We start from the raw sequence: 22941 nt of genomic DNA on the forward strand, positions 1-22941 counted from the left end.
ATGATCAGCAGTGTGACATGATCAGCAGTGTGACGTGGTCAGCAGTGTGATGTAGTCAGCAGAGTGATACGATCAGCAGTGTGATATGATCAGCAGTGTGATATGATCAGCAGTGTGATATGATCAGCAGTGTGACATGATCAGCAGTGTGACATGATCAGCAGTGTGATGTGGTCAGCAGTGTGATGTGGTCAGCAGTGTGATGTGGTCAGCAGTGTGATATGGTCAGCAGTGTGATATGGTCAGTCAGCAGTAGGATATGATCAGCAGCATGAAATTGTCAGCAGTGCGATATGGGAAACAGTGTTATATGGTTAGTAGAGTTGTAGTGTCAGCTGTCTTATCTGGTCAGCAGTCTTACATGGTCAGCAGTGAGATATAGTCACTAGTGTTATATGGTCAGCAGTGTGATATGGTTAGTAGGGTGATTTGGTCAGCAGTGCCATGTAGTCAGCAGTGTGATATGGTTAGTTGGCTGATGTGGTCAGAAGTGTGATGCGGTCAGCAGTGTGATATGGTCAGCAGTGTGATGTGGTCAGCAGTGTGATAGAATCAGCAGTGTATATGGTCATGTGTGATATGATCAGCAGTGTGATGTGGTCAGCAGTGTGATGTGGTCAGCAGTGTTATATGATCAGCAGTGTGATGTGGTCAGCCATGTGATACAGCCAGCAATGTGATATGGTCAGCAGTGTGATGCGGTCAGCAGTCTGCTATGATCGGCAGTCTGATATGGTCAGCAAGCGATATGGTTAGCAGTGTGATATGGTTAGTACTTCAATTTGATCAGCTTTGAAATGCGCAGCAGTGTGATATGATCTGCCGTGTGATATGATTAGTAGTGTATATGGTCAGCAGTGTGATATGGATTGCAGTGTGACATGGTCAGCAGTATGATATGATCAGTAGTGTATATGGTCATGTGTGATGTGGTCAGCAGTGTGATAGAATCCACAGTGTGATGTGGTCAGCAGTGTGATAGAATCCGCAGTGTGATGTGGTCAGCAGTGTGATGTGGTCAGCAGTGTGATATGATCAGCAGTGTGATGTGGTCAGCAGTGTGATGTGATCAGCAGTGTGATGTGGTCAGCAGTGTGATATGGATTGCAGTGTGATATGGTCAGCAGTATGATATGATCAGTAGTGTATATGGTCATGTGTGATGTGGTCAGCAGTGTGATAGAATCCGCAGTGTGATGTGGTCAGCAGTGTGATAGAATCCGCAGTGTGATGTGGTCAGCAGTGTGATGTGGTCAGCAGTGTGATATGATCAGCAGTGTGATGTGGTCAGCAGTGTGATGTGATCAGCAGTGTGATGTGGTCAGCAGTGTGATATGATCAGCAGTGTGATATGGTCAGCAGTGTGATGTGGTCAGCAGTTTGATAGAATCAGCAGTGTATATGGTCATGTGTGATATGATCAGCAGTGTGATGTGATCAGCAGTGTGATGTGGTCAGCAGTGTGATGTGGTCAGCAGTGTGATATGATCAGCAGTGTGATGTGGTCAGCAGTGTGATGTGATCAGCAGTGTTATATGATCAGCAGTGTGATGTGGTCAGCAGTGTGATGTGGTCAGCAGTGTGATATGATCAGCAGTGTGATGTGGTCAGCAGTGTGATATGATCAGCAGTGTGATGTGGTCAGCAGCGTGATAGAATCAACAGTGTATATGGTCATGTGTGATATGATCAGCAGTGTTATATGATCAGCAGTATGATGTGGTCAGCAGTGTGATGTGGTCAGCAGTGTGATATGATCAGCAGTGTGATGTGGTCAGCAGTGTGATGTGGTCAGCAGTGTGATGTGGTCAGCAGTGTTATCTGGTCAGCAGTGTGATATGGTCAGCAGTGTGATATGGTCAGCAGTGTGATATGGTCAGCAGTGTGATGTGGTCAGCAGTGTGATATGGTCAGCAGTGTGATGTGGTCAGCAGTGTGATATGATCAGCAGTGTTATGTGGTCAGCAGTGTGATGTGGTCAGCAGTGTGATATGATCAGCAGTGTGATGTGGTCAGCAGTGTGATGTGGTCAGCAGTGTGATGTGGTCAGCAGTGTGATGTGGTCAGCAGTGTGATATGATCAGCAGTGTGATATGGTCAGCAGTGTGATATGGTCAGCAGTGTGATATGGTCAGCAGTGTGATGTGGTCAGCAGTGTGATATGATCAGCAGTGTGATGTGGTCAGCAGTGTGACATGATCAGCAGTGTGATGTGGTCAGCAGTGTGATGTGGTCAGCAGTGTGATGTGGTCAGCAGTGTGATGTCGTCAGCAGTGTTATCTGGTCAGCAGTGTGATGTGGTCAGCAGTGTGATGTGGTCAGCAGTGTGATATGATCAGCAGTGTGATATGGTCAGCAGTGTGATATGGTCAGCAGTGTGATATGGTCAGCAGTGTGATGTGGTCAGCAGTGTGATGTGGTCAGCAGTGTGATGTGGTCAGCAGTGTGATGTGGTCAGCAGTGTTATATGATCAGCAGTGTGATATGGTCAGCAGTGTGATGTGGTCAGCAGTGTGATGTGATCAGCAGCGTGATGTGGTCAGCAGTGTGATCTGGTGAGCAGTGTGATGTGGTCAGCAGTGTGATATGATCAGCAGTGTGATGTGGTCAGCAGTGTGATATGATCAGCAGTGTGATGTGGTCAGCAGTGTGATGTGGTCAGCAGTGTGATGTGGTCAGCAGTGTGATGTGGTCAGCAGTGTGATGTGGTCAGCAGTGTGATGTGGTCAGCAGTGTGATATGATCAGCAGTGTGATATGGTCAGCAGTGTGATATGATCAGCAGTGTGATGTGGTCAGCAGTGTGATGTGGTCAGCAGTGTGATGTGGTCAGCAGTGTTATATGATCAGCAGTGTGATGTGGTCAGCAGTGTGATGTGGTCAGCAGTGTGATATGGTCAGCAGTGTGATGTGGTCAGCAGTGTGATATGATCAGCAGTGTGATGTGGTCAGCAGTGTGATGTGGTCAGCAGTGTGATGTGGTCAGCAGTGTGATGTGGTCAGCAGTGTGATATGATCAGCAGTGTGATATGGTCAGCAGTGTGATATGATCAGCAGTGTGATGTGGTCAGCAGTGTGATATGATCAGCAGTGTGATATGGTCAGCAGTGTGATAGAATCCGCAGTGTGATGTGGTCAGCAGTGTGATGTGGTCAGCAGTGTGATGTGATTAGCAGTGTGATATGGTCAGCAGCGTGAAATTGTCAGCATTGCGATATGGGCAGCAATGTTATATGGCCTGTAATATGATATGGTTAGTAATGTGATAGCGTCAGAAATCTTATATGGTCAGCAGTGTGAGATGCTGGCAGTGAGATATGGTTAGCAATGTGACATGGTCAGCAGTGAGATGTGGTCACCAGTGTTAAATGGTCAGCAGTGTGATATGGCTAGTAGGGGGAGTTGGTTAGCAGTGCCATATAGTCTGCAGTGTGATATGATCAGTAGTGTATATGGTCAGCAATGTGACATAGTCAGCAGTGTGATGTGGTCAACAGTGTGATGTCATCTGCCGTCTGATATTATCAGCAGAGTGATATTTTCAGTCGTGTAATGCGGTCATCAGTCTGATATGATCCGCAGTGTGGCATGGTCGGCAGTGTGATATGACCAGCAGTGTGATATGGTCAGCAGTGAGATATGGTCAGCGGTGTGATATGATCAGCAGTGTGATATGGTCGGCAGTGTGATATGACCAGCAGTGTGATATGGTCAGCAGTGTGATATTATCAGCAGTGTGATATGGTCAGCAGTGTGATATGGTCAGCAGTGTGATATGGTCAGCAGTGTGATATGAGCAGCAGTGTGATATGATCAGCAGTCTTATATGATCAGCAGTGTGACATGATCAGCAGTGTGACGTGGTCAGCAGTGTGATGTAGTCAGCAGAGTGATGCGATCAGCAGTGAGATACGATCAGCAGTGTGATATGATCAGCAATCTGTTAGGATCAGCAGTGTGATATGATCAGCAGTGTGATATGATCAGCAGTGTGATATGATCAGCAGTGTGATATGATCAGCAGTGTGATATGATCAGCAGTGTGATATGGTCAGTAGTGTGATGCGGTCGTAGAATCATAGAATTTACAATGCAGAAGGCGGCCATTCAGCCCATCGAGTCTGCACAGGCCCTTGGAAAGCGCACCCTTTCTATTCTCTGCACCCACTATCTTCCCTACCTTCCTGACAGGGAAGAACCTTTCCCAGTGCACCTTTCATGCTGGCTGCCTCTTCATTGGTTCTGTGGCCAAACACGGCCTAAAGCGTCTCATCCACTCCCATAAGATAAAATAAAAATCAGATATTGCTCTCTGTGACTCACATTTGGTCCATATTGTTTCTCTAATTAATGGAATCCAAAATCCACCACCTGTGATGAACAACAAAGAACAGTGCAGCATAGGAACAGGCCCTTTGACCCACCAAGCCTGCGCCAATCATGCCTGTCTAAACTAAAATCTTCTGCATTCCGGGGTGCATATCCGTCTATTCCCCTCCTATTCCTGGATTTGTCTAGATGCGTCCTAAATGTCCCTATCATATTTGCTTCCACCACTTCCCCCGGCATCGCGTTACAGGCACTCACCATCCTCTGCGTAAAAAACATGCCTCGCACATCTCTAAATTTTCCCCCTCGCATCTTAACGTATGTCCCCTAGTAAGTGACTTTTCCGCCCTGGGAAGAAGCATCTGACTATCCATGCCACTCCTAATTTTGTAAACCCCTGTTTCAGTGGAAACAATTCAAGTTTATCTAACCTTGCCTCATACCTAATAGCCACAAGACCAGGTAACATCCTGTTAAACCTCTTCTGTACCCTCTCCAAAGCATCCACATATTTTTGCCAGTGTGGCAACCAGAATTATGCGCAATATCCCAAACGTGGCCTAACGAAGGTTCTGTATAGCTGCAGCACAACATCAATTTTTAAAATCAATTCCCTGACTGATGAAGGCAAGCATGCCGCATGCCTTCTTGACTACCTTATGCACCTGCGTTGCCACTTTCAGTGATCTGTCAGTCTGTACACCCAGGTCTTTCCTAAAGGTTCTGTATTTACTGTATAATTCCCACCTGTATTAGACCTTCCAAAATGCATTACCTCACATTTGTCCAAATAAAACTCCATCTGCCATTTTTCCACCCAATTCAGCAACCAATTTCTTTCCTGCTGTATCCTATGACAATCCTCTTCGCTATCCGCAACTCCACCAATCTTTGTGTCGTCCACAAAGTTACTAATCAGACAAGCTACATTTTCCTCCAAATGATTTATACATACAATGAACAATAAAGGTCCCAGCACTGATACTTATGGAACGCCACTAGTCATGGCTGTCCATTCAGCAAAGCATCCTTCCACCGCTACCCTCTGTCTTCTATGACCGAACCAGTTCTGTACACATCTTGCCAGCTCGTTTCTGATTCCGTATGACTTCACCTTTTGCATCAGTCCGCCTTGAGGGAACTTGTCAAAGGCTTTACTGAAGTCCACGTAGACAACATCCACTGCCCTTCCTTCATCAATCATCTTATTACTTCTTCAAAAAACTCGATCAAGTTAGTGAGACACAATCTTCCCTTCACAAAACCATGCTGCCTATCATTAATAAGTCCATTTGTATTCAAATGTGAATAAACCCGATCCCTAAGAATCTTCTCCAATAATTTACCTACCACTGACATAAGGCTCACTGGCCTGCAGTTTCCTGAACTATCCTTGTGGATAACTGGTCCATAATTGTCTCTGGATTACTGGTTTCACACATGTCCCTGGATTAATAATCCACACATATCTCTGGATTACTAGTACGCATATGCCTCTCGATTACTGGTCCACAAATGTCCCTGTATTACTGGTGCACAGATGTCCCTGGATTACTGGTCCACACATGTCTCTGGATTACTGGGTCCACACATGTCTCTGGATTACTGGGTCCACACATGTCTCTGGATTAATTGTCACGTGTGTTTCTGGGTTACTGGTCCACACATGTCTCTGGAGTACTGGGACCACACATGTCTCTGGATTACTGGGACCACACATGTTTCTGGATTACTGGATCCACACATGTCTCAGGATTACTGGGTCCACACATGTCTCTGGATTACTGGGTCCACCCATGTCTCTGGATTACTGGGTCCACACATGTCTCTGGATTACTGTCCACACATGTGTCAGGATTACTGGATCCACACATGTCTCTGGGTTACTGGGTCCACACATGTCTCTGGATTACTGAGTCCACACATGTACCTGGATTACTGTCCGCACATGTGTCAGGATTACTGGGTCCACACATGTCTCTGGATTACTGGGTCCACACATGTCTCTGGATTACTGGGTCCACACATGTCTCTGGATTACTGGGTCCACACATGTCTCAGGATTACTGGGTGCACACATGTCTCTGGATCACTGGGTCCACACATGTCTCTGGATTACTGGGTCCCCACATGTCTCTGGATGACTGGGTCCACACATGCACCTGGATACTGGGTCCACACATGCCTCTGGATTACTGGGTCCACACATGTCTCTGGATTATTGGGTCCACACATGTCTCTGTTTTACTGGGTCCACACATGTCTCTGGATTACTGGGTCCACACATGTCTCTGGATGACTGGGTCCACACATGTCTCTGGATTACTGGGTCCACAAGCGTCTCTGGATTACTGGGTCCACACATGTCTCAGGTTTACTGGTGCACAGATGTCCCTCGATTACTGGTCCACACATGCCCCGGGATGGCTGGGCCCTCATATGTCTCTGGATGAATTGTCACGTGTGTTTCTGGGTTACTGGTCCACACATGTCTCTGGATTACTGGGTCTACACATGTCTCTGGATTACTGGGTCCACACATGTCTCTGGATTACTGGGTCCACACATGTGTCTGAATTACTGGCTCCACACATGTCTCTGGATTACTGGGTCCACACATGTCTCTGGATTACTAGGTCCACACATGTGTCTGAATTACTGGGTCCACGCATGTCTCTGGATTACTGGGTCCACACATGTCTCTGGATTACTGGGTCCACACATGTGTCTGAATTACAGGGTCCACACATGTCTCTGGATTACTGGGTCCACACATGTCCCTGGATTAATAATCCACACATATCTCTGGATTGCTAGTACCCATATGCCTCTCGATTACTGCTCCACACTTGTCCCTGAATTACTGGTGCACACATGTCCCTCGATTACGGGTCCACACATGCTCCGGGATGGCTGGGCCCACATATGTCTCTGGACGAATTGTCACGTGTGTTTCTGGGTTACTGGTCCACACATGTCTCTGGATTACTGGGTCTACACATGTCTCTGGATTACTGGGTCCACATGTCTCTGGATTACTGGGTCCACACATGTGTCTGAATTACTGGCTCCACACATGTCTCTGGATTACTGGGTCCACACATGTCTCTGGATTACTGGGTCCACACATGTGTCTGAATTACTGGGTCCACACATGTCTCTGGATTACTGGGTCCACACATGTCTCTGGATTACTGGGTCCACACATGTCTCTGGATTACTGGGTCCACACATGTGTCTGAATTACAGGGTCCACACATGTCTCTGGATTACTGGGTCCACACGTGTCTGAATTACTGGGTCCACGTATATCTCTGGATTACTGGGTCCACACACGTTTCTGCATTACTGGGTCCACACATTCCTCTGGATTACTGGGTGCACACATGCCTCAGGATTACTGGGTCCACACATGTCTCAGGATTACTGGGACCACACATGTCTCTGGTTTACTGGGTCCACACATGTCTCTGAATTACTGGGTCCACACATGTCTCTGGATTACTGGGCCCACACATGTCTCTGGATTACTGGGTCCACACATGTCTCTGAATTACTGGGACCATTGAAGGCTCTGGATTACTGTCCACACATGTCTCTGGATTACTGGGTCCACACATGTCTCTGGATGACTGGGTCCACACATGTCTCAGGATTACTGGGTCCACACATGTCTCAGGATTACTGGGTCCTCACATGTCTCAGGATTACTGGGTCCACACATGTCTCTGGATTACTGGGTCCACACATGTCTCTGGATTACTGGGTCCACACATGTCTCTGGATTATTGGGTCCACACATGTCCCTGGATTAATAATCCACACATATCTCTGGATTACTAGTACCCATATGCCTCTCGATTACTGCTCCACACATGTCCCTGTATTACTGGTGCACAGATGTCCCTTGATTACTGGTCCACACATGCCCTGGGATGGCTGGGCCAACATATGTCTCTGGATTAATTGTCACGTGTGTTTCTGGGTTACTGGTCCACACATGTCTCTGGATTACTGGGTCGACACATGTCTCTGGATTACTGGGTCCACACATGTCTCTGGATTACTGGGTCCACACATGTGTCTGAATTACTGGCTCCACACATGTCTCTGGATTACTGGGTCCCCACATGTCTCTGGATTACTGGGTCCACACATGTGTCTGAATTACTGGGTCCACGCATGTCTCTGGATTACTGGGTCCACACATGTCTCTGGATTACTGGGTCCACACATGTCCCTGGATTAATAATCCACACATATCTCTGGATTACTAGTACCCATATGCCTCTCGATTACTGCTCCACACATGTCCCTGTATTACTGGTGCACAGATGTCCCTCGATTACTGGTCCACACATGCCCCGGGATGGCTGGGCCCACATGTGTCTCTGGACGAATTGTCACGTGTGTTTCTGGGTTACTGGTCCACACATGTCTCTGGATTACTGGGTCTACACATGTCTCTGGATTACTGGGTCCACATGTCTCTGGATTACTGGGTCCACATATGTGTCTGAATTACTGGCTCAACACATGTCTCTGGATTACTGGGTCCACACATGTCTCTGGATTACTGGGTCCACACATGTCTCTGGATTACTGGGTCCACACATGTCTCTGGATTACTGGGTCCACACATGTCTCTTGATTACTGGGTCCACACATGTGTCTGAATTACAGGGTCCACACATGTCTCTGGATTACTGGGTCCACACACGTTTCTGGATTACTGGGTCCACACATTCCTTGGATTACTGGCTGCACACATGTCTCAGGATTACTGGGTCCACACATGTCTCAGGATTACTGGGACCACACATGTCTCTGGATTACTGGGTCCACACATGTCTCTGAATTACTGGGCCCACACATGTCTCTGGATTACTGGGCCCACACATGTCTCTGGTTTACTGGGTCCACACATGTGTCTGAATTACTGGGACCACTGAAGGCTCTGGATTACTGTCCACACATGTCTCTGGATTACTGGGTCCACACATGTCTCTGGATGACTGGGTCCACACATGTCTCTGGATTACTGGGTCCGCACATGTCTCAGGATTACTGGGTCCACACATGTCTCAGGATTACTGGGTCCTCACATGTCTCTGGATTACTGGGTCCACACATGTCTCTGGATTACTGGGTCCACACATGTCTCTGGATTACTGGGTCCACACATGTCTCTGGATTACTGGGTCCACACATATCCCTGGATTAATAATCCACACATATCTCTGGATTACTAGTACCCATATGCCTCTCGATTACTGCTCCACACATGTCCCTGTATTACTGGTGCACAGATGTCCCTCGATTACTGGTCCACACATGCCCCGGGATGGCTGGGCCAACATATGTCTCTGGATTAATTGTCATGTGTGTTTCTGGGTTACTGGTCCACACATGTCTCTGGATTACTGGGTCCACACATGTGTCTGAATTACTGGGTCCACACATGTCTCTGGATTACTGGGTCCACACATGTCTCTGGATTACTGGGCCCACACATGTCTCTGGATTACTGGGTCCACACATGTCTCTGAATTACTGGGACCACTGAAGGCTCTGGATTACTGTCCACACATGTCTCTGGATTACTGGGTCCACACATGTCTCTGGATGACTGGGTCCACACATGTCTCAGGATTACTGGGTCCACACATGTCTCAGGATTACTGGGTCCTCACATGTCTCAGGATTACTGGGTCCACACATGTCTCTGGATTACTGGGTCCACACATGTCTCTGGATTACTGGGTCCACACATGTCTCTGGATTATTGGGTCCACACATGTCCCTGGATTAATAATCCACACATATCTCTGGATTACTAGTACCCATATGCCTCTCGATTACTGCTCCACACATGTCCCTGTATTACTGGTGCACAGATGTCCCTTGATTACTGGTCCACACATGCCCTGGGATGGCTGGGCCAACATATGTCTCTGGATTAATTGTCACGTGTGTTTCTGGGTTACTGGTCCACACATGTCTCTGGATTACTGGGTCGACACATGTCTCTGGATTACTGGGTCCACACATGTCTCTGGATTACTGGGTCCACACATGTGTCTGAATTACTGGCTCCACACATGTCTCTGGATTACTGGGTCCCCACATGTCTCTGGATTACTGGGTCCACACATGTGTCTGAATTACTGGGTCCACGCATGTCTCTGGATTACTGGGTCCACACATGTCTCTGGATTACTGGGTCCACACATGTCCCTGGATTAATAATCCACACATATCTCTGGATTACTAGTACCCATATGCCTCTCGATTACTGCTCCACACATGTCCCTGTATTACTGGTGCACAGATGTCCCTCGATTACTGGTCCACACATGCCCCGGGATGGCTGGGCCCACATGTGTCTCTGGACGAATTGTCACGTGTGTTTCTGGGTTACTGGTCCACACATGTCTCTGGATTACTGGGTCTACACATGTCTCTGGATTACTGGGTCCACATGTCTCTGGATTACTGGGTCCACATATGTGTCTGAATTACTGGCTCAACACATGTCTCTGGATTACTGGGTCCACACATGTCTCTGGATTACTGGGTCCACACATGTCTCTGGATTACTGGGTCCACACATGTCTCTGGATTACTGGGTCCACACATGTCTCTTGATTACTGGGTCCACACATGTGTCTGAATTACAGGGTCCACACATGTCTCTGGATTACTGGGTCCACACACGTTTCTGGATTACTGGGTCCACACATTCCTTGGATTACTGGCTGCACACATGTCTCAGGATTACTGGGTCCACACATGTCTCAGGATTACTGGGACCACACATGTCTCTGGATTACTGGGTCCACACATGTCTCTGAATTACTGGGCCCACACATGTCTCTGGATTACTGGGCCCACACATGTCTCTGGTTTACTGGGTCCACACATGTGTCTGAATTACTGGGACCACTGAAGGCTCTGGATTACTGTCCACACATGTCTCTGGATTACTGGGTCCACACATGTCTCTGGATGACTGGGTCCACACATGTCTCTGGATTACTGGGTCCGCACATGTCTCAGGATTACTGGGTCCACACATGTCTCAGGATTACTGGGTCCTCACATGTCTCTGGATTACTGGGTCCACACATGTCTCTGGATTACTGGGTCCACACATGTCTCTGGATTACTGGGTCCACACATGTCTCTGGATTACTGGGTCCACACATATCCCTGGATTAATAATCCACACATATCTCTGGATTACTAGTACCCATATGCCTCTCGATTACTGCTCCACACATGTCCCTGTATTACTGGTGCACAGATGTCCCTCGATTACTGGTCCACACATGCCCCGGGATGGCTGGGCCAACATATGTCTCTGGATTAATTGTCATGTGTGTTTCTGGGTTACTGGTCCACACATGTCTCTGGATTACTGGGTCCACACATGTGTCTGAATTACTGGGTCCACACATGTCTCTGGATTACTGGGTCCACACATGTGTCTGAATTACCGGGTCCACACATGTCTCTGGATTACTGGGTCCATACATGTGTCTGAATTACTGGGTCCACACATGTCTCTGGATTACTGGGTCCACACATGTCTGAATTACTGGGTCCACGTATATCTCTGGATTACTGGGTCCACACACGTTTCTGGATTACTGGGTCCACACATTTTTCTGGATTACTGGGTGCACACATGTCTCAGGATTACTGGGTCCACACATGTCGCTGGATTACTGGGTCCACACATGTCTCTGGATTACTGGGTCCACACATGTCTCTGGATTACTGGGTCCACACAATCTCCGGATTACTGGGTCCACCATATCTCAGGATTAGTGGTCCACCCATGTCTCTGTATTACTGGTCCACACTGACTCTGGATTATTGGTCCACACCTACCTCTGTATCATTGGATATCCACATGTCTCCTTGTTACTGATGCACACATGTGACTGTTTACTGGGTCCACTATATCTCGGTATTACTGGTCCACACTGACTCTGGATTATTGGTCCACACCTATCTCTGTATCACTGGATGTCCACATGTCTCCGTGTTACTGATTCACACGTGTGACTGTTTACTGGGTCCACTATATCTCAGGATAACTGCATCCACAAATGTCTCTGGTTTACTGGTACCACACATTTCTCTCGATTACTATCCTACATATGTGTCTGGATTACTGGGTCCACACATATCTCTGTATTTCCGGTCCACACATGTCTCTGGATTACTGGGTCCACCATATCTAAGGATTAGTGGTCCACAGATATCTCAGGTTTAGTGGTCCACCCATGTCTCTGTATCACTGGTACACACTGACTCTGGATTATTGGTCCACACCTATCTCTGGATATCTCTGGATATTCACATGTCTCCGTGTTACTGATCCACACATGTGACTGTTTTACTGGGTCCACTATATCTCAGGATTACTGCATCCACAAATATCTTTGGTTTACTGGAACCACACATTTCTCGCGATTACTATCCCACATATGTGTTTGTATTTCCGGTCCACACATGTCTCAGGATTACTTGGCCCATACATGACTCTGGATTGCTGGGTCCACACATGTCCCTGTATTACAGGTCCACACATGTCTCAGGATTACTGGGTCCACACATATCTCTGGATTACTGGGTCCACACATGTCACTGGATTACTGGGTCCACACGTCTCTGGATTACTGGGTCCATACAAGTCTCTGTATTACAGGTCCACACATGTCTCTGGATTACTGGGTCCACACAAGTCTCTAGATTACTGGGTCCACACATGTCTCTGGATTACTGGGTCCACACATGACTCTGTATTTCTGGTCCACACATGTCTGGATTACTTGGTCCATATATGTCTCCGGATTACTGGTCCAAGCAACTCCATGGGATTCTGGCTCCACACAGAACCCTGGATCACTGTTCCACACAAGTATCTGAATTATTAGTTCACACATGCATCTCTATTACTGGGTCCACACGTGTCTCTGGATTACTGGGTCCATACATGCATCTGGATTACTGGTCCTCCCATGTCTCTGGGTTATTGGGTGCACACATGCCTCTGGATTACTTGTCCATACGTGTCTCCAGTTTACTGTTCCACACATGTTTATGTATTACTGATCCACACATGTCTCTGGATTAATGGTTGTGTCTGGATTGCTGGCTCCACTCATGTCTCTGGATTACTGGTGGAGTGACATGACCACTTCACCACCAATTCCTCACGGAAGTGCGCATGTAACCAAACACTTACCACGGCTGGGCAGTCTGTTGCCAATAGGATGTCCATTCGATTCTTCTCGCCTGATCCCATAGGTGTAGATGGCGAAGCGAGCTGAAACCTGAGAGATAACGTGACGCCCACCGGTTTCACCCAGGTAGATTCTGGTGACAGTGAAACCAGCAAAGGTTGAATTTTCAAAGGGGAACGTGGACAAAGGTTCCCCATCTAAAATAATGCTGCCAGAGTCCGGCCCTGATGAAATGACGAGGATATAATTTAATACGTTGGGTAATGTGATAAATACAAAGTAGTTGCTGTAAAAGACAGATGGTATCACGGTCAACAAAAAGGGGTCAAGGTTTGAAACCATCATATTGCTGCCCCCTGTAAAGACGTAAATTATCATGATCGGTTTGTTTGAGTTTATGATCATTCCACCATTCACAGTGATGTTGACGTGAGATCCTTCATGGAGAAGAGCTTCCCAATTGCCTTCCTCCGTGTGAATATTCACGTTGTTGTCATCTTCTGAAGAGACAATGGTGATGATGTCCCTCTTCATTTTCTTCATAATGGGAAAAACAACAAACAAATCGGACCACTTGTCCACCGGGTATAAAGTTTCACTGGTTTGACCACAATTACCCGGGGTGATAGATATGCATTGATCTCCACTGAAGACAGCCACGGGCTTTGTGGACTCGACCTTTGTTCCAGTCAAGTCTTCGTCGCTCTGAAACTGAATAACTTTGTTTGGCCTCAATGCAACCGAGAATCTTTCAGTGTCTGTGAACTGAGTCCCATTGAAGATCAGAGATCCCGAAACAGTGATGGTGATCAGTACTTGTTCATTGCTGTTAACGATAGCAAATTGTTTAATGCTGTGCAGACCGTCCACAGAGTAGGTGAAGATATAATATTTTGTACCCAAACTGGCGAATGGTAAAGTGAAAAATATATTATTCATCTTGGATTTCCCATTTAATACAACAAGGGAGATGTCTTCATCTGATGTAACGGTTATTGCCTTATTTGAGATTTGGGTCCCTGACACCATGTGGGTGGAATTCACAGTCATGATGGCTGTGCTGTTTGCACTAATGGAGATGGAGCGATTATAAGGTGGGTCAGGTATAGAAACCCTCACAACTGTGGGTCTGTCATAAGTGACAATGTGCATGGTAAGGACAGCAGAACTGTCAGCATTTTCGAGAAAAGCCAAGATGAATCTTCTTCCTGAAGTGAGTGTTTGAGAGGAACCTGTTAATTAACGACAACATTTGTTATAATGTATGCGGTGGCGACTTCAACTTCATTTGTAAAAGTTAACATCGAACATAGAACAGTACAGCACAGCACAGGCCCTTCAGCCCACGATGTTGTGCCGACCATTTATCCTAATCTAAGATCAACCTAACTTATACCCCTTCAATTTACTGCTGTCCATGTGCCTGTCTAAGAGTCGCTTAAATATTCCTAATGACTGTGACTCCACCACCTCTGCTGGCAGTGCATTCCACACACCCACCACTCTCTGTGTAAAGAACCAACCTCTGACATCTCCCCTATACCTTTCTCCAATCACCTTAAAATTATGTCCCCTCGCGACAGCCATTTCCACCCTGGGGAAAAGTCTCTGGCTATCCATTCTATCCATGCCTTACATCAACTTGTACACCTCTATCAAGTCACCTCTCGGCCTTCTTCGCTCCAGTGAGAAAAGCCCTACCTCCCTCAACCTTTCTTCATAAGACATGCCCTCCAATCCAGGCAGCATCCTGGTAAATCTCCTCTGTACCCTCTCCAAAACATCCACATTCTTCCTATAATGAGGCAACCAGAACTGGACACAATATTCCAAGTGTGGTCTAACTAGAGTTTTATAAAGCAGCAGCAAAACCTCACGGCTCTTAAACTCAATCCCCCTGTTAATGAAAGCCAACACACCATACGCCTTCTTAACAACCCTACCAACCTAGGTGGCAACTTTGAGGGATCTATGTATGTGGACCCCAAGATCCCTCTGTTCCTCTACACTTCCAAGAATCCTGCCTTTAACCATGTATTCAGCATTTAAATTCGACCTCTCAAAATGAATCATGACACATTTACCTAGGTTGAACTCCATCTGCCACTTCTCAGCCCAGCTCTGCATCCTGTCAATATCCTGTTGTAACCTGCATCAACCCTCAACATAATCTACAACTCGCCCAACCTTCGTGCCATTGGCAAACTTACTAACCCACCTTCCTCTTCCTCATCCAAGTCATTTATGATTTAGTGATTACATCTGGGAGATGATCTGGTGGGGGATGTCCTGTTGTGGGGGGTGGTCAGTGGTGCTGGATGGTCAGTGTTGAGGAATGGTCAGTGTTGAGGGATGGTCAGTGTTGAGGGATGGTCAGTGTTGAGGGATGGTCAGTGTTGAGGGATGGTCAGTGGTGCTGGATGGTCAGTGTTGAGGGGTGATCATTGTTGAGGGATGGTCAGTGGTGGGGGATGGTCAGTGGTGCTGGATGGTCAGTGTTGAGGGATGGTCAGTGTTGAGGGATGGTCAGTGTTGAGGGATGGTCAGTGTTGTGGGATGGTCAGTGATGCTGGATGGTCAGTGTTGAGGGATGGTCAGTGTTGAGGGATGGTCAGTGTTGTGGGATGGTCAGTGATGCTGGATGGTCAGTGTTGAGGGATGGTCAGTGTTGAGGGATGGTCAGTGTTGAGGGATGGTCAGTGTTGATGGATGGTCAGTGTTGAGGAATGATCAGTGTTGAGGGATGATCAGTGTTGAGGGATGATCAGTGTTGAGGGATGGTCAGTGGTGGGGGATGGTCAGTGGTGCTGGATGGTCAGTGTTGAGGAATGGTCAGTGTTGAGGGATGGTCAGTGTTGAGGGATGATCAGTGTTGAGGGATGGTCAGTGGTGGGGGATGGTCAGTGGTGCTGGATGGTCAGTGTTGAGGAATGGTCAGTGTTGAGGGATGGTCAGTGTTGAGGGATGATCAGTGTTGAGGGATGGTCAGTGGTGGGGGATGGTCAGTGGTGCTGGATGGTCAGTGTTGAGGGATGGTCAGTGTTGAGGGATGGTCAGTGTTGAGGGATGGTCAGTGTTGATGGATGGTCAGTGTTGAGGAATGGTCAGTGTTGAGGGATGGTCAGTGTTGAGGGATGATCAGTGTTGAGGGATGGTCAGTGGTGGGGGATGGTCAGTGGTGCTGGATGGTCAGTGTTGAGGGATGGTCAGTGTTGAGGGATGATCAGTGTTATGGGATGATCAGTGTTGAGGGATGATCAGTGTTATGGGATGATCAGTGTTGAGGGATGGTTAGTGTTGAGGGATGGTCAGTGTTGAGGGATGGTCAGTGTTGAGGAATGGTCAGTGTTGAGGGATGATCAGTGTTGAGGGATGGTCAGTGTTGAGGGATGGTCAGTGGTGGGGGATGGTCAGTGGTGCTGGATGGTCAGTGGTGCTGGATGGTCAGTGTTGAGGGATGATGTGTAGTGGGGAAAAGTCAGTTGTGATGGTAAGGGGTGGGGATGGTCAGTAGTGGGCGATGAGCTGTTCAGGGATGGTCCATGGTGGGGCAAGATCAGTGATCAGGAATGGTCAGTAGTGGGGGATAGTCAGTGGCGAGTAATTGCCAGGGACGGGGGATCGTCAGTGGGGAGGGATTGGCAGAGGTGGAGGATGGTCAGTGGGAAGGGATTGGCAGGGACAGGGGATGGTCAGTGGGGAGGGATTGGCAGGGATGGGGGATGGTCAGTGATGGGGGATGGTCAGAGGTTGGGGAATGTCAGGGTGTGGGATGGTCAGTAGTGGGGGATGGTCAGGGGTGGGGGTGGTCAGGGTGGGGCATTGTCAGTGTGGGGGATGGTCAGGGGTGGGGGTGGTCAGGGTGGGGGATGGTCAATGATGGGGGTTGATCAGGGGTGGGGGGTGGTCAGGGGTGGGTGATGGTCAGTGGTGGGGGATTGTCAGGCTGAGGAATGTTTTGTGGTGGGGTATAGTGAGGGGTGGGAAATGGTCAGGATGGGGGATGGTCAGTGATGGGGGATGGTCAGTGGTGGGGGAATGTCAGGGTGGGGGATGGTCAGTGATGGGGGGTGGTCAGAGGTGGGGGTTGGTCAGTGGTGGGGGATGGTCAGAGGTGGGGGCATGTCAGGGTGGGGGATGGTCAGTAGTGGGGGATGGTCAGTAGTGGGGGATTGTCAGGCTGAGGAATGTTTTGTGGTAGGGTATGGTGAGGGGTGGGAAATGGTCTGGGGTGGGGGATGGTGAGGTGTGGGAAAGGGTCGGAGGTGGTGGATGGTGAGGGGTGGGAAATGGTGAGGGGTGGGGGATGGTGAGGGGTGGGAAAGGGTCGGAGGTGGTGGATGGTGAGGGGTGGGAAATGGTGAGGGGTGGGGGATGGTGAGGGGTGGGAAAGGGTCGGAGGTGGTGGATGGTGAGGGGTGGGAAATGGTGAGGGGTGGGGGATGGTGAGGGGTGGGAAAGGGTCGGAGGTGGTGGATAGAGTGGGTTGTGCAGGAAAATCAGAACAATGAAAGATGAGAATTCTGATGGTGCTGTACCAAGCCTCCTTTTGCTCAGGTTCTCTGCATTGTTTCTCTTCAATCATATCAATCATATCTGTGATGTACGCATACTGAATCTGACCCAACATCTGTTAGGATATCGGACAAGAACCCCAAACATTTCCTTTAAAACTGTGAGGAAAGGATACTTCACCCAGGAGCAATTATTCTGACAGTAGGTATCTTTTATGTTGAAACAAACTTTAATATAAACCAGACAATTAATCACATTATCATCAAAGAAATAGTTTTATAATTATCAGTTAAACCGTTCTTAAACACAATAAAAACCTTAAACTTATTCAGTGGGATTCTCCGTCGGCGGGATCCTCTGGGCTTTGCCGGCAGTACGCTCATGCCCACGGTGGGGAGGCGGTGATGTATTGGTATTGTCACTGGACTAGTAATCCAGAGACCCAGAGTAATGGGACCCTGGTTCAAATCCCGCCACTGCAGGTGGTGAAATTTGAACTCAATAAAAAGTCTGGAATTAAAAGTCTAATGATCATGAAACAATGATCGAATGGCGTTAAAACCCATCTGGTTCACTAATGCCTTTTAGGGGAGGAAATCGGCCATCCTTACCTGATCTGGCTTACATGGTGGACTCTTAACTGCCCCCTCAAGGCCTATTATGGATGGGCAATAAATGCTGGCACAGCCTGCGACCCCCACGTCCCATGAACGAATTTTAAAAAAGGCTTCTCTGTCGGCGATAGCCTCCGCTTCGCTGGAAGCACACTCACGTGCACGGCTTTCCCCACGGCATGGGGGTTGGGCACAATGGGAGACCCCATTGGCCTGTTGCCGGAATGGAGGATCCCGCTGCCAGCGGGGCCGCACCGCACCAGCAACCAGATCTGGTGGGACGGAAAATCCTGCCCATTATCGAGACCCACTACTAACTCCAATTGAGCAACCCAATGCCACTTATAAATGCAGTTAACCAAAACAGTTTTACTTGCTTAGCTGTGTAGGGACTTTTGGTGAGAGTTCATTTCAAGAGCAGATGCAATACACTTCTATCTTTCCAGACTCAAATCCTATGGCAAACTGCAAAACTACAGAAAGACCTGGCTCCTCCCATTATATAAACTATTTATACTCCGTCTAGCTTCCATGACCTGCTTAGATAGGACTAAACACTACTCCCTCATGAGTTATCTACACTCCAGAGAATCTTCAGCAATCAGAACATGATTCCATTTGTCCTTCCTCTGTAATCAAGTGTGATGAATGTTGGAGTTTCAGATATATTGTATTATATGTATTTGCTGCATTAAGGGTTAAAAGTCTGACTTGTGCAGTACTGTTTTTAACAATACTGGTGGGAAAGACAGCAGGGTTTGTGGCTACCAATGGGATAATTAAAGCATCATAAAATTGGGTAAATTGTATTTTGTTTATATAAAGAAGATTTCCTGGAGAGTAGAGACATTGGCTGGAATTCTCCGGTCATTGGGATTCACTTACCCCGCTCGCAGTGCACTCCTGCCAATGGGATTTGTGGCGGTGTGGAGTGCCTTCAATGGGAGCTCCCATTGACAAGCGACAGGAGGGTAGAATCCCGACACCAGCAACACGTGGTTGGGGAATAGGAGAACCTGACACGTTGTGTTTGGCTTTAATAAGATGATGTGGTTAAGGGGAGGAGCCAGGGGCTGGCGCCGTCACGTGTTGAGTTTCAGACCGCTTTAGATTAGGAATGTGGACAGACGAAGGACAAACTAAACCTCTGTATAATAAAGGAAATTAGCGCAGACGAGAACAATGTGATGTGTATATATACAACTGTTTATAAATATGAGAAATGCCAATAAAAAGATTTTTTTTAAAAAAAGGAATGTGGACAGACAAGCAGCTTTTTGCCAAATTCTGGGAAGTTAAACAATAGTTTGACACAGGCAAGAATCTGCAAGCTGACATGAAGGATCTCTCTCTCAAAGCAGTTTATCCAAGACATCTCTTTACAGGAAGTATTCCTGGGTTCACTCACTGTATTTTAAAATGGGTTTTTGAATGGTATGGTGGCACCGTGATTCGCACTCTGCTTCACGGCGCCGATGACCCAGATTTGATTGTGGTCCCGGGTCACTGTCCGTGTGGAGTTTGCACAATCTCTCTGTGTTTGCATCGGTCTCACCCCTACAACCCAAAGATGTGCAGGGTAGGTGGATTAGACAGGCTAAATTGCCCCTTAGAAAAAGTGGATTTTGACCTGAGATGGGTTTTGCTTGAGTGGAGATAAAGGATAGCAATTAGGGGTTAGTGTTTCATTATGATGGTTAAGCATTGTTTAATGGGTAATATTAAGCTATTTTCTTGAATGATGTTAAGGTTATTTTAATCCTGTGTTAGTAACAAAGTTTGTTTTGATTTTTCATATCCCTGTTTGTGCGCAGAATCACTTCTGGGGTGAAGTATCCTTTCCTCACAGTCTTACAAGTTAAATAAAATATTGGGGTTTCCATCCAATATCTTGGTAACTGTTGGGTCCGAGTCCTGGATTGTAATACTAAGTAAGTGGTTAAAATCAATAAACGCCTCACTCTCTTACCGCACCAGCATTACAGCTTTAGCAGACTCAGCCTGGGTATCGAACCTAGGTTCTTTACTGCAACAAACAAATACCTTATTCAAGGCTTTTAAACATTTCACTGCAACCGACATCAAATATAATAAACGATAGATTCCACATTCATCACAGTGAAAGGGTGATTGGCCGGATTCTCTGTGTTGACCCCGGGGAAGGAGTCGGGAGTTCTACGACAGCAAAACTGGCGCCGCTCCTGGACCAATTCAATGACCAATAAGGGGCTAGCACCGGTGCCACGTGGAACACGATCGATTCCAATGGGAAATGATGCAGGGTTCACCGGGTTCAGAACTGACACTCAGGAGGCTGGCAAGCTGCAGCCGCGTGCACACACTTCACTCCCCCCACACACACACCATCCCAGCCAACAAGATGGCAGCACGGTGCGCGGGCCCGGGATTCTCCTCCGCGGAACTGGAAACCCTGCTGGACACTGTGGGGGGAGGGGCGAGTGACACTGTACCCCGGCGTTCACCAGGCCTAGCCGCAGAGGTGGTCAGTGCCGTGTTCAACACCGTAATAGCCTGCGAGTGGTGCCGCACAAAACTGCACCATCTCGTCAGGGCAGCCTGGGTGAGTAGGCAGCACTGTGCCCCTAGCTCCAAACATGGTGCACACACCCGTGACTCCACCCTCCTTGCCCCACCGGGGGGCAGCCGGATGCCCTGGCCACAGAAGCCATCATCCACCCACACCTTGGGCTGCATGCTTCGGACTGTCTAACACTGCGTGTTTTCTGTTGTTCCCCCCCCCCCCCCCACCCCCTCAGGAGAAGCCAACCACTAAGAGTGGGAGAAGACTGTAGGGGGACTGCCAGACCTGCGGCTCCTCCCAGCAGCAGAGCTGGACGTGTCAGTGGGCCCGAAGAAAGGGCAGTCGCCAGGGCGGAGGTCGGCATCGGGCGAGGAAGTGAGACCCCCACTGAGCTGAAGTTCCCCATGACACGTGCGTCGCCCACCCCCCACCACCACCCCCACATACCCACAGCATCCACACCCCACCCCACCTCACCACCAGTCCCACCCCCACACCACCCACACCCCCGCTCTATCATCCCTGCCACACCTACACCCCCCTCCCACCTCCCCCACACATCTCCCTCCCCCACACACCGTCACCACCCCCACTCTCCCCCCCGGCCCACGATGCAATCATGCCTCTTCCCTTGAGTCTTGCAGGAGCTTCTGGTGATGGGGCGAGCCCTTCTGGTATCTCCCACCCTTGATCCCAGCCGGAGTCAGCAACCTGTGTGTCGACCAGCGATGGGGGCGGGACAGACACGGACAGGAGCCCCCGACCCGAATCCTGAAACGCCCCGGAGCTCGAGTCTGGGGACGACACTGACTTCCCACCACAGCTGTCCACAGCACCCTCCACCAGCCCAGGGACACTCACCTCGGTTGGGCAGTTTAGTGAAGAGGCTCCAGGGGCACTATTTGGTGTTCACCACACAAGTGCATCAGGTGGAGGTAGGATCCTGCGAGGGGGCAGATGGTCGGAGGACAGACTGACCCCAGGGACAAGCTGCCGTCCAAACCCGTTTCGAGCCTCTGGAATGGACAGTACCATCGATTGTGGAGATGCAGTCACAGAGCCAGGGACAACATGAGGGGCTGTCGATGAGCATCCAGCCTCTGCAGGTGCAGTTGGAGGAGTCCAACTGCGTGCAGGAGCAGGAGGTGTTGCCGACCATGGGTGCCACCCAGGCCAACACCGCTCGGGTAGTGTTCGTGGTGGAGGCCTTGGGGGCGATAGTTTCAGCCATTGTTCAGAATGTCCAAGGCCTGAGGCAATCTGTGCAGGTGGTTTCCAAGGCCTAGGACAGGGCTGCCCGCTCACAGGCAGACATGCGCCAGAGTCACCTGCCCTTTGCAGCAGGCTCCAGACCGTGGCCCAGTCATTGCGGGCCATGACCGAGTGCGTCGGCAGCATTGCCTAGGCACTGGCACAGACACAGGGTGAGGTTGCCCAGTCCCAGAGGGAGAAGGCACAGTCACTGGTTGATGTGGCACAGACACAGAAGATGGTGGCACAGACGCAACGTGATGTGGCACAATCCCTGATGGAGGTGGTCCACGCCCTGTGCTCCATGGGCGCAAGCAAGCAGACCCTGGTTGAGATGAGAGCGGACCTCCAGGACCGGCAGCGCCAGGTGGCAGTGGGAACCCCAGTGGTTAGCTCTGCTCGCAACCATGTCCCATGGAGTAGCCCACGAGGGA

General features: G+C 48.8%; 1 protein-coding gene across 6 annotated transcripts in view; it reads right to left on the reverse strand.

Annotated features, from left to right (window-relative positions):
- LOC140390245 (uncharacterized) overlaps window positions 1–22941 on the reverse strand; it is a 580951-nt gene that overhangs the window by 110017 nt on the left and 447993 nt on the right. For all 6 annotated transcript variants that reach the window (XM_072475229.1, XM_072475231.1, XM_072475230.1 and 3 more), the window contains one exon: window positions 13588–14817. In XM_072475229.1, the coding sequence (XP_072331330.1) occupies window positions 13588–14817 (1230 nt within the window). The remainder of the gene's footprint in view (window positions 1–13587; window positions 14818–22941) is intronic.

This window comes from Scyliorhinus torazame, chromosome 14 (assembly GCF_047496885.1).
Source record: "Scyliorhinus torazame isolate Kashiwa2021f chromosome 14, sScyTor2.1, whole genome shotgun sequence".
NCBI classification, from domain to species: Eukaryota; Metazoa; Chordata; class Chondrichthyes; order Carcharhiniformes; family Scyliorhinidae; genus Scyliorhinus; species Scyliorhinus torazame.